Below are 12,345 nucleotides of genomic sequence, written 5' to 3' on the forward strand. Positions count from 1 at the left end.
TGTGTGTGGGGGGGTGTGCTATATTGTTTCAGAATCTTTCCATTATTATGAGATATTGAATGTAGTTCCCTGTGCTACACAATAGGACCTTGTTGTTTATCTCTTTTATATATAGTAGTGTGTGTCTGCTAAGCCTAAGCTCCTAATTTATCACTCTCACCCCACTTTCCCCTTTGGTAAGCATGAGTTTGCTTTCTACGACATCCTTACTCTTGAATTGCTCTCCGAATAGCACTATGTGCTTCACAGCAGTTCCTGGTGCTCTGGTAAGAGGATTTATATTTATACAGTTTACCCTTAACCAACCTAATTTCCCCATAGTGGGTAAGTGTCTTTAAAAATTCCTGCATAGTCACGATACAACATAGAGGAACTTGAGGACATGATGATAGGTGAAACAAGCCTGTCACAAAAAGACAAACATTGTATAATTACACTTCTACGTGGTGCTTAGTCAAATTCATTGAGACAGAAAGCAGAAAGCTGGTTAACAGGGGAGAGAGGGAGGCGAAGGGGGAGATGTTTAAAGGGTAGAATTTCAATTTTACAAGATAAGAAAGTAGGAGATCTGCTTCAATAATGTAAATAGACAACACTGCAGAATTATACACTTGAAAATGAGTAAGATGGTAAATTTTATGGTATGTATTCTCTACAGGAATAAAAAAATTCCTACATAAAATCTTCACAGATTGAAGATAATATTACTGCCAGCAAAAGGAAACAGTGAAATTGCTACCTAACCATTCTCCTATCAGAATGGCTTCACAAGCACCAACATGAGCTTAAAAACACAATCAACAAATTCAGCTCAAAAGAAGTACAGTTAACAACACTATTTGAGTTAAAGATTTTTATACCTTCCACCAGCAATTACCTCTCACAAGTAAATATGGTGCTTGGAAATCTTGATCAGGGTTAATAAAGCCATCATCACAATTAACAAAATATCTAGTTTATCTCATCATATTCTTGTCCATTTTAAGGTTTATTTTTGTATGTTTTATGGCTGCACTTACTATATGAGCACATAAGCCTGCACTAAGTCAAGTGAAAGTCACTCAGTCATGTCTGACTCTCATGACCCCAAGGACTGTAGCCCACCAGGCTCCTCTGTCCATGGAATTTCTCAGGCAAGAATACTGGGTAAATTATTATAAAGTAAGTAAATAAAAAATTATTGCGAATGCATGCTCCAACTTTTTTCCTGAGAGGATACACTGTCAAAATCTTTGAAGACTACTCTCCTTGAGGATGGATATCCATGGTCACCATGGACACCATTCCATTGGTCTGTCATGAATCCACAGGAGGACTGCAGAGACGGTTTCCTGGAAGCTGATAAGCTTTGAATGTTACTTTAAACACTTGTGGATGGTTATTATTAGAATACCAACAGCTAATGGAAAAGTCAAAGAAAAGAAAGGGCAGGATAGCAATAGTTTCACTAGGAAGAGAACAGAATCATTTCAAAACCACCTTGAATTGTTTCAGGAAGGGGTTTCTATAGCATAATGGTTTGAAGTTTTGCTTGTGGCATTTCCATCTGCAGCTCTTTGAGACATATGAAATAAGAGGATTCTCAAACAGGGCTCAACATGCTCCTCCATCTCGGATGTAGGCAGGTTTGTGTCAACACCTGTCTACTTGATGTCTCACCTCTCCCAAAAGAGGAGACCACCATTTTGGATGTTCTCAGGCTCACAACTGGACCAATTTATGGCCTCACAGATTTTTTTGCTCTTCAGATATGTGTGGGGAAATGTGAAAAAGAAAAGCCTATGTACAATTAGCCATCTTGCCATGCTCTAGAAAATAAAGTGATAATTTCCTAACAATTCATAATTAAACAATGCATGCTAAGTCTCTTCAGTCATATCCAACTCTTTGCAATCCTATAGACTGTAGCCCACCAGGCTCCTCTGTCCATGGGATTCTCCAGGCAAGAATACTGGAGTGGGTTGCCCACTTCCTTCTCCAGATCTTCCCAACCCAGGGACTGAACCTATGTCTCTTATGTCTCCTGCACTAGCAGTGGGTTCTTTACCACTAGTGCCACCTGGGAAGCCTAGGAAGAAAGTTTTTCTTGACCAGGAATCAAACCCTGGCCACAGCAGTGGGAGAGCTGAATCTGAACCACTAGACCATGAGGGAGTGTCAAGGAAACAGTGAATACTACTTAATAAGGAAATGACAGGTCAGGAAGCAACAGTTAGAACTGGTCATGGAACAACAGACTGGTTCCAAATAGGAAAAGGAGTACGTCAAGGCTGTATATTGTCACCCTGCTTATTTAACTTATATGCAGAGTACATCATGAGAAACACTGGGCTGGAAGAAGCACAGGCTGGAATCAAGATTGCCAGGAGAAATATCAATAACCTCAGATATGCAGATGACACCACCCTTCTGGCAGAAAGTGAAGAACTGAAGAGCCTCTTGATAAAAGTGAAAGAGGAGAGTGAAAAACTTGGCTTAAAGCTCAACATTCAGAAAACTAAGATCATGGCATCCGGTCCTATCACTTCATGGCAAATAGATGGATAAACAGTGGAAACAGTGAGATATTTTAATTTTGGGGGCTCCCAAATCACTGCAGATGGTGACTGCAGCCATGAAATTAAAAGACACCTGCTCCTTGGAAGAAAAGCTATGACTAACCTGGACAGCATATTAAAAAGCAGAGACATTACTTTGCCAACAAAGGTCTGTCTAGTTAAAGCTATGGTTTTTCCAGTAGTCATGTATGGATGTGAGAGTTGGACTATAAAGAAAGCTGAGCACAGAAGAATTGATACTTTTGAACTGTGGTGTTGGAAAAGACTCTTGAGAAACCCTTGTACTACAAGGAGATACAACCAGTCCATCCTAAAGGAGATCAGTCCTGGGTGTTGATTGGAGAGACTGATGCTGAAGATGAAACTCCAATACTTTGGCCACCTGAAGCGAAGAGCTGACTCATTTGAAAAGACCCTGATGCTGGGAAAGATTGAAAGCAGGAGGAGAAGGGGAAGACAGAGGATGAGATGGTTGGATGGCATCACTGACTCAATGGATATGAGTTTGAGTAAACTCTGGGAGTTGGTGATGGACAGGGAGGCCTGGTATGCTGCAGCCCATAGGGTCACAAAGAGTCGGACATGACTGAACGACTGAACTGAACTGATACCTAAGAATCTTAAATTAAGTGTTATTTATAAATTAGTTTTTAAACATTGGAACTTAGCCACATGGTATACAGAAAAGTGATTGGCTAAAAAATTTTCAAAAAAGATCTTGAGAGTAAGAAAGAGCTTATTTCTTTATCTTTACTTCCTGTTTGGTTAAGATCAATGTTAATGCATGGTCTATTGTCAATCTCTGGTGTCCTTTTCTCAGTCATTGCATAAAATTAAAATATAATATGACCTTATGGTTACTGAGAAGACTCTTGAGAGTCTCTTGGACTGCAAGGAGATCAAAACAGTCAATCCTAAAGTAAATCAGTCCTGAATATTCATTGGAAGGACTGATGTTGAAGCTGAAGCTCCAATAGTTTGGCCACCTGATGCAAAGAACTGACTCATTGGAAAAGACTCTGATGCTAAGAAAGATTGAAGGCAGGAGAAGGGGATGACAGAAGATGAGATGCCTGGATGGCATCACTGCCTCGATGGACATGAATTTGAGCAAGCTCCAGGAGTCGCAAAGAGTCGGACACGACTGAGCAACTGAACTGAACTGAATGGTTACCAAGAGGATGGGGTTGGAGGAAGAATAAATTGGGAGTTTGTGATTGACATGTACACACTTCTATATTTAAAATAGGTAACCAAAAACAACAACAAAGTAACTAGTCACTTCATTAGAACTTTGGCCATGGCACAGGTGTAGCATTATGGAAGCAGATGACCATTTCTTTCGCTGAGTCATTCCACAGCAGCTTTGGACTGTAATAGCTGGAAAAGCATAATCTCTGGTCAACCCAGATACAAACTTACCTGTCAAATCATCATAAACAAGTATTTTAAAAACTAACATGCAGAAGACATTCCAGGCCATTGGGTGAAAGATTGCTCTATGGATGACTTGACATATTTCAGTCTTGGAAAACCCACCATTGTCCTCAAACTGGAGAGGGAAAACCACTCAGAATAAAGGACCCCCTGTTCTCCATTATAGCTCCATTATGGTATGAAAATGACCCCATTCGAAAGTTCCATCATTTCATACTTCTTGGCTTAGATGTCCTGCAAGGCCATTTTCAATCTGTGGATGATTACCTTCCTGTTTTATGATTCTAATTTGTCTTCCTTTTATTTATAAACTGGCAGCTTGAGAGCAAAATATAAAATAATGGCATTTAGTGGGTGATTGATTTTTCCACGGACAATGTTATAAATATGGCCATGCGTTTCCCTTTCAGAAATGAATGAGAAGTATTTCAGTGAGATTCTGAAGCATAAATTTAGGGCTATTTGCAAGGCACAAATGACGTTCAAGCAGATTGATGCCTGTAATGGGTAACTCATTGTTCACGTAAAAGAGCCCTGAAAGAGATGCTGGTTTATAGGCCTGGACCTTTGATGGGTGTGGCACAGAACCATGAGCCACACAACATTCTTGTGTGCATGCTCATTCGTGTCCAACTCCTTGTGACCCCATGGACTGCAGCCCACAAGTCTCTTCTGTCCATGGAATTTTCCAGACTAGAATACTGGAGTGGAGGGATCTTCCCAACCCAGGATTGAACCCATGTCTTTTGCGTCTCCTGCACTGGAAGGTGGATTCTTTACCACAGCGCCACCTGATACAGTCATGTATCCGTATCCAAAAGGCACCTATATTAAATCAAATGAACAGCATTTTGCCATTGATTATTTATACCTCACTTCATTCCGAAGACTGGAAGACTGGTAAGTAGCTTATGAGTAGGGAATATAGGAAAATGGACACAAACTCCACGGACTGCACAGTATCCTGGATTCATAATTCAACATTCAGCTTCCAGGAGAACAAATATGAGTTGATGTCTTTTGCATATGAATTGTCCTATATTCCTATTTCAAATATAAAGTAACCTGAAAAATTTAAACACACAACTATAATTAAAATGTTTGTTTTAATGAATATTAACATTGGCATTCCCTTAACTATTATGGTATGAATATGCAACTATAATTGAACTATTTATTTAGTATTAACATTGGGGCTTCATTTTAAGTATTAATTATAATATTTAAATACACAGCTTGCTTTCTGTATTCTATATTGTGCCTTCAACAATATTCCAGAATTTATGGTTTGACTATGATTGGGCATATGGAGCTAACTTACTAAAGATCAGTTTGGACTATTTCTTATTCACCCTTAACCCCTAACTGTCTAATTGACTTTATATTTCAAAAACAATGGGTCTTTTTCAAGGTAGAAGTGAGCTCTGCCACCTTGGGCTATCATTGCTTTTGTCTGAATTTCACAGAACTTATTTGAAGCAAAATAGTCTCAAAGGAGAAAAGCCCCAAACTGAAGGATATTAGAATTCTCCATTCTTCCCTCAGCTCCCTATTTTCCTTGACATTTTCCCAAATGTCAAGAGTTCTTTCTATTGAGATTCTTCTGATTTTTTTCTCATTTTCTTTGCCAGCCATGAAAGTGTTTATTTGACATGTGTAACAATGCACCCATTTCCAATTTAAAAGGATTTAAATGGCAAACACAGGTTTCAAACCTGGAGGTAAAGAACAAAAGAGAGAAATTTTTCTCTCCAAATCTACCCAGACCACAAATCTCAACAGTTAGAAAAGAAGGTGCTGGTCTGTTGGTTATAATAACTGACAAATCCAGACCCCCAAAAGCCATTTGATCTGATTCATCCAGTAACTGAACATCCCCAAGTGCCACACCCAGGAGCTGGGTCTGTGGATGACATCAGAAAGTTCACAGTCCAGGTAGGATAATTCTAATACATAAAATGCAGCCCATACTAGTTATGGTCTGGATGTTTGTGTTCTGCCAAAATTCGAATGTTGAAATCATAACACCCAAAGGTGATGGCATTAGGAGGTGATTAGGTTGTGAGGTTGGAGCCCTCATGAATGAGATTTTGTCATTGTTTGTTGTTTAGTTGCTAAGCCGTGTCTGATTCTTTGCAACCCCATGGACTATAGCCTGCCAGGTTCCTCTGTCCATGGGATTTTCCAGACAAGAATACTGGAATGGGTTGCCATTTCCTTCTCCAGAGGATCATCCCAACCTAGGGATAGAACCCACATCTCCTGTGTCTCCTGCATTGGCAGGCAGATTCTTTACCTCTAGTGCCACATGGGAAGCCCAGGGATTTAATAGCCATATTTAAACAGCCCAGTATAATAGGGATGCTCTAAGGACCATGGCAACCCACTCCAGTATTCTTGCCTGCATTGCAAGTGGATTCTTTTACTGCTGAGCCACCTGGGAAGCCTATAAATGGAATTAGTGCCTATATCAAAAAGACCCCAGAAGACTCTCTTGCCCCTTCCAATAGGTGAGGATACAGTGGGAAATCTGCAACCCAGAAGAGACCCATCACCTGAGGATGCCCACACCCTGATCTCAGACTACCAGCTTCCAGCACTGTGAGCAATAAATTTCTATTTTTTATAAGCCACTCAGTCTGTGGTATTTTATTGCAGCAGCCCAGACAGATTAAGATAACACTTTAACAACATGATCTTTAAGGCACTGTTTTATAAAAATATCAATCAAATACAATATAAACCTGTGCATATGCATCCCCTACAATCTTTCTATTCCCTACTCTGAAGCCTTTTCTAGAAAGTCATTCTAAAGTAATGGAAAGCCCCAAGCTTGGGTTCATGATGTTATTCAGATGTTCAAATAGTCCAGTGTGGCCAGTGAACCAAGAACAGAAAGACCCCAAACAAAGTGCGAATGCCTTCCACCTCTGAAAACTCTTCTGACAGAGCTCTGAGAGCAGAAATTAGAATTTTTAAAAATAATGCAGAGAACGTGTTCATCATACATTCAAGGTACTTTCCATTACAAAAGCCCATGTTTCCTCTTCATCTTGATCACATTATTCCACTAAACCTCTAATTGTGAGTCATTTATTCAATTTTTCTTTCTAAAAAATATCATACATCTTGCATTCTGTCATTCTTAGAATTCAAGAGAGAAAAACAATGAGACTTCTTAATCCCACAGCTTCTGTTAATGAAATGCAGGATTGGGGAAATCAATCTTAGAGCAATCCATTACCATCATCAGCTGAACAAACACACATTCTTGCTTCACTGGCCTCTTCCTACTTAGGAAATGTTGAACCTCAGACCCAAGTTGTAATTGGAGTCTTTCTAGACCTAATGTCCCCATTTAGAACATCTATCATTCTATGATCCAGCAAAACCATAAGCATCTTGCTGGGTCTTCCTGTATCTCAGCTGCAGGGCCATCTGCAAGTGAGGTTAAAATTGCCTAAGAAGTTGAATTTTCATTTGACCTTTTCCTGCTAAGCCTTTGAGGCCAGTTGCAAAATCCATATTTTATGCAGGTATCCTCAGTATCTGTGCTTAACTGGTCTAAATTATACAGTTCCTTGCAAACCTATTACTCACACATTGGCATCTGTTTCAGCTTACTGTTACATCATAGGAAACACAGAACTATACTAATTTTCACTTTAGACCTGTTTTATCTTAATATTTCTCTCTCCAAAGGATTACCCTGAATGCTGGTTAAGTAAACCCTAAACCAGTGTCAAATGCAAATTTTAAACCAATGGCTACCTTTGAAAAATGAAGTCATGTCTTGTCCATCCCCTCTACCCCTGATATAAGTGGCAGAGCTTCCCCCTGGCAGTCTCTTTCCAAAACAATGTGGTTCACTGTTTGCTTCTTGCTTCAGAGATTTAGTGTATCAGGCAAGTAGCTTCTGATTCAGCGCTAAGGATACACTGTGTAGGTCTCTGCTCAGTCATGTCCAACTCTTTGTGACCCCAAGGACTGTAGACTTCCAGGCTCCTCTGTCCATGGAATTTTCCAGGCAAGAATACTGGAGCGGTTTACCATTTCCTTCTCCAGGGGATCTTCCCAACTCAGGGCTCGAACCTGCTTCTTTTACATCTCCTGCATTGACAGGAAGGTTCCTTACCACCAGTGCCACCTGGGATACACATGAAGGTCTAAAGATTTGCCCTTTAATTCCTCCTTGTGTTCAAACCAGCCCTGGACAGGTACAGTCTTATTGTCATCGCCAAGTCTGGATGGGAGAAAGGCCCAGAAACCTGGCACCAAATTGCAACATTCCACTGAAACCGATGCTAGAAAAGACACCAGGAACAGCAACAAGGAAGGGTCAGGAGAACACTTTCCCAAAGGGGTTTCAAGTCTAATTCACAGCTGTCAATGATGTATTATGCAATGGGGAACACCTCACCGCCTCACAAAAAGTACATGTCATTTTGCAAAGCCACTCTCCAAACATGTGCCGTTATGTGTTACAGTCTTGCTCCTGGCTCTACTAAATCAGTTCTTTTGAAAAGGAACTTAAAAAGACACCTGAATGAGAAAATGGGACTGACTGTCATTATTGGCAGAACTTATTTCACATGGTATTATTAGGTCACTAAACAAAGGGAGCCTTTTTCTTCTCCCTATGTGAGAAATCCGGTGGGGAAAGATGAGAATGCATTTTGTAAACGTCAGCCGTGGTGGTTAGGATTTCTGATCCAGCAAATGTACCTAAGCTTGCATCTTAATCCCTGCTAAGTGATCTTGCAGCTCATCTCGTAGATTGCTCCAGGCACCTCTGACACACTTTAATACCGAAATGCAAATTAGACACCCCCGCCAACCACCTCCACTCTGTCACGTTGCCCTAAATTTGGACTTTACTTGCCTTGCTACACGTGAGCTTCTCTTTTCAATCACATGCCATTTCCCCCATAAAGTGTTGTCAAAAGGGAAAAAGAAGATGTTGTGTTGTCCTAAAGTCACCCAGTTTGAATCAAGCTGCAGGCTCATGAAAGGCTGCAAGAACTCAAGAGAGCCCACTCTGGGGAGCATTTAGCCACTGGGGAGCCTCTCCTCCCAGCCCAGCTGTGAACCTCAGAATTTCTAGAGCAGGAGATAAACCCGAACATCTGGAGCAGGAATGAGGTGCCCATCAGACTCAAATAAAACCCAAAGTCATAGGAAAGTCTGAGAAAATCCACTGCTTTGGCTCTCTGGGGTAATTAGTTACATGGGTAAGTAAATGATCATCTGAAATCCACACCCGCCTGAGAGTTATTAAAACCGGAAGCCACATGGAATTCATTTAACTAAAGAAAAGCTTGAGGAGAAAGGAGGGGAGATCCAGTCCTCTACCCAGAAAGGAGTTTCTGTTCAACTTTATTAAACATTTTAAGTAGATTTAAGTTTGAGTCAAAGGACCAATTCCCACTCTCCAAGGAGAACACTCCCAAGAAACTGGGAGATGAGCCAGGGAGCTGGTCACCCTGAGGATGGGGCTGCATGTGACCTGAGCAGGGAACCCGTGTAGGAGGGAGAAAGGTGGCGGGGGTAGGGGGGAATGCTGGATTGAGGAGGGTGACAGCAAAGGGAAGTCAAGGTGTGAGACACTGTGGGAGTTTATCAACATTCAAGGAAAGAGGCAGAGTTCTTGGAAGAGCCCGGCAAGGCATCTGACAGATGCTGGGGGGCAGGGCTGTGGTTGCAGAACTGCCCTAATTAGAGGTTCAGCAGAAATGAGGTTGTGATCCTAATGATGGGTGAGCTCTGGGATACTTGCTGTCTCCCTGAGGACCCACAGTTAAGTGAACACTGCCAAGCTGAGGCATTCTAGAAAGCTCCAGATGCTGAGCAAGGAGACTCTGGTAAAGATGGGGGTGACAGCCAGAGGGGAGAACCAGCAGGAAGTTCCCCACTCCTGAAGAGTCCCCTTTAGCCAACCTGATTGAACACAGGGAGGGCCCTGGGCTGCACAGGTTTCCAAGCCCTTCTACATGAACCAATTAAATTGTATATAAAAACCCCACTCCACACAGTTGTTCCTGCTACTCACAAGCAAGGTGAGCTGGTGCAAACAGAGAAGCTTCTAGAATCTCCGTTGAGTCTGCAGAAAGTCCCTTAAGTGAACATTCAGGACCAGGAGGCCCAGCTTCCTGGCCTTGCCCCCCACCCTCACCCCCTCTGTCCACCTCTTTCTTCTCTGGCACCCATCGTTCACATGGACCAGGAAATTCCATGTGCCGTTTGGACATCAAGACCCACCCAAGTCCTGATTCTACCCTTCACGAGCTGGTGGCTTTGAGCCAACTGACCTTGACCTGTGCCTCAGTTTCCTCATCCGTCAGTTGGGAATCATAACAGCACCCACTTATTCCCAGATGGCGCTAGTGGTGAAGGATTCCCCCCCACCCCCCGCCAACGCGGGAGACATAAGACCTTCAGTCGGGAAGATCCCCTGGAGGAAGCACGGCAACCCACCTCAGTATTCTTGCCTGGAGAATCTCATGGACAGAAGAACCTGGAAGGCTGAAGTCCATAGTGTCACACAGAGTCAGATAGACTGAAGCAATTTAGCACGTACATGGTAATTCTATTCTAATTCACGGGGTTGTAAGGAAGTTCAAATAAGACAACTAGATACCCCGCTTGGTTCTAAGGATGCTGGGCAAATAGGAGCTGCCATGGCGGTCACCCTTGTTGCTGCTGGAATAACCCTGCCTTCCCCTCTTCCATCCATACTTGCCCTCCTCCTTGCCCTTGGCTCCATCCCAAACCCAATTCCTAAATCTCATAACGCTTTGCCTACTCTGTCTTCCTGTCATGCTTGTATCAAAAGTCACCCATCAGGAAAATGAAAGCTGGAAAGAGGCATTTTATTGCTGAAGTTGTTAATTTTACTGTATATATATACATATATATATGTATATATATGTAAGTCATTCAATCATGTCCAACTCTCTGTGACCCCATAGATTGTAGCCCACCAGGCTTCTCTGTCCATGGGATTTTCCAGGCAAGAAATACTGGAGGGGGTTGCCATTCCCTTCTCCGGGGGATCTTCCCAACCCAGGGATCAAACCTGGGTCTCCTGCATTGCAGGCAATCCTTTATATCAAAAGTCACCCATTAGACATATGAAAGCAGGAAAGAAGCATTTTATTTTTAAAGTTGTTAATTTTACTGTAGATTTCCAAAAAAGGTTCACCCGTCTGTTAAAAAAAGAAGACAGACAAAATAAAAGATCTAAAAAGTAATGATTTAAGTGCCAACCAAAAGGAAATGAAAGTGGATTTGTCTTGGTTACCAAGTGCAAATTAGAGGGTGATGCTATACAACCCCAAATCTGCCTTTTTGTAAAGATAGAGAATACGATCTTTTTAAAAATACAGTGAGCATTCAGTTTGCCCCCCAACAAACTCTCTTCTGCATAAACAGATGCAGCGCAGTGACTTTCAGTTGAAAACTGTAGCCCCTCTTCTCCCAGGGTCTCTCCCATCTTAGACCCACACACCCATACACATAGATTTTTCGTGGTTCACTGGACTTGCATTTCTCTCCTGGTTTTACTCTGATTAACTGCAGATGTAGTTTGTACAGGCAAGGTTTCCACAGGATCATGCAATGCAATCCTTCCCTTGCTTCTCTTCCAAGGCTGACTTTCACCAGATGGCCAGCCTGCTCACATTCTAAAAGGTACCCACCAAGGAAGATATGTGAAGACCCACACACCGCAAGAGGACAAATCTTTGCAAGAGACTAAAAACACTCACTCAGCCTTCTCTCCTGAGGTCTAAATCCCAAAGCACTTTCCAACTCACAGTTCAATCAGAAGCAAACGATGAATCCCTTTCATTTTTAATTTGTAAAAGTTGCAACTTAACCAATTTTTGCACTTGCAATGCAAACCCAGATAGGAACAGAGTCAGTCTTCCAGGTAAATAGCTCCAGGGTTGACATGCTCTCACCACTCGGAAGCCCTTCACATCTTCTGAGTCTAACTTTGCCCCGTCTTACCCCCAGGTTTCCCTCCCAGAGTGGAAGCCCCACTCACCTCACTCATGATGCTGTAACAACGGGCAGCTCCGTATCCCCACCGGCCACACGGAGAGCACTGCTCAGGGGTCGCTGCTCCCCGTTCTGGCTTTTCTCTTAAAAAGGGCTGCCCGGTAGCATCATGCTTCCTCTGAGCCAATGAGATTCATTCACCTGTCTGAACGCCTGGCAGATATCTGAGAGCTCCCAGGGCCACCTAGTGGAGCAAAGGAGAAAGGCAGGCTGGGTCAGGGCTCCAAGCCCCACCAGGGAGGGAAAGAAAGGACAGATGACAAGATAGTCTAAGTAGGAAGCACAGAGA

The 12,345-nt window shown here is 42.3% G+C and overlaps 1 protein-coding gene across 1 annotated transcript in view; it reads right to left on the reverse strand.

Moving 5' to 3' along the window:
- PCP4 (Purkinje cell protein 4) overlaps positions 1-12,120 on the reverse strand; it is a 68,602-nt gene extending 56,482 nt beyond the window's left edge. Inside the window, exon 1 of the mRNA XM_010834944.1 lies at positions 12,043-12,120. Within this exon, the coding sequence (XP_010833246.1) occupies positions 12,043-12,051 (9 nt within the window). The 5' untranslated portion in view covers positions 12,052-12,120. The remainder of the gene's footprint in view (positions 1-12,042) is intronic.
- Between the last annotated feature and the right edge of the window lie 225 nt (positions 12,121-12,345).

Source organism: Bison bison, unplaced genomic scaffold (genome assembly GCF_000754665.1).
Source record: "Bison bison bison isolate TAMUID 2011002044 unplaced genomic scaffold, Bison_UMD1.0 scf7180017864037, whole genome shotgun sequence".
Lineage (NCBI taxonomy): Eukaryota > Metazoa > Chordata > Mammalia > Artiodactyla > Bovidae > Bison > Bison bison.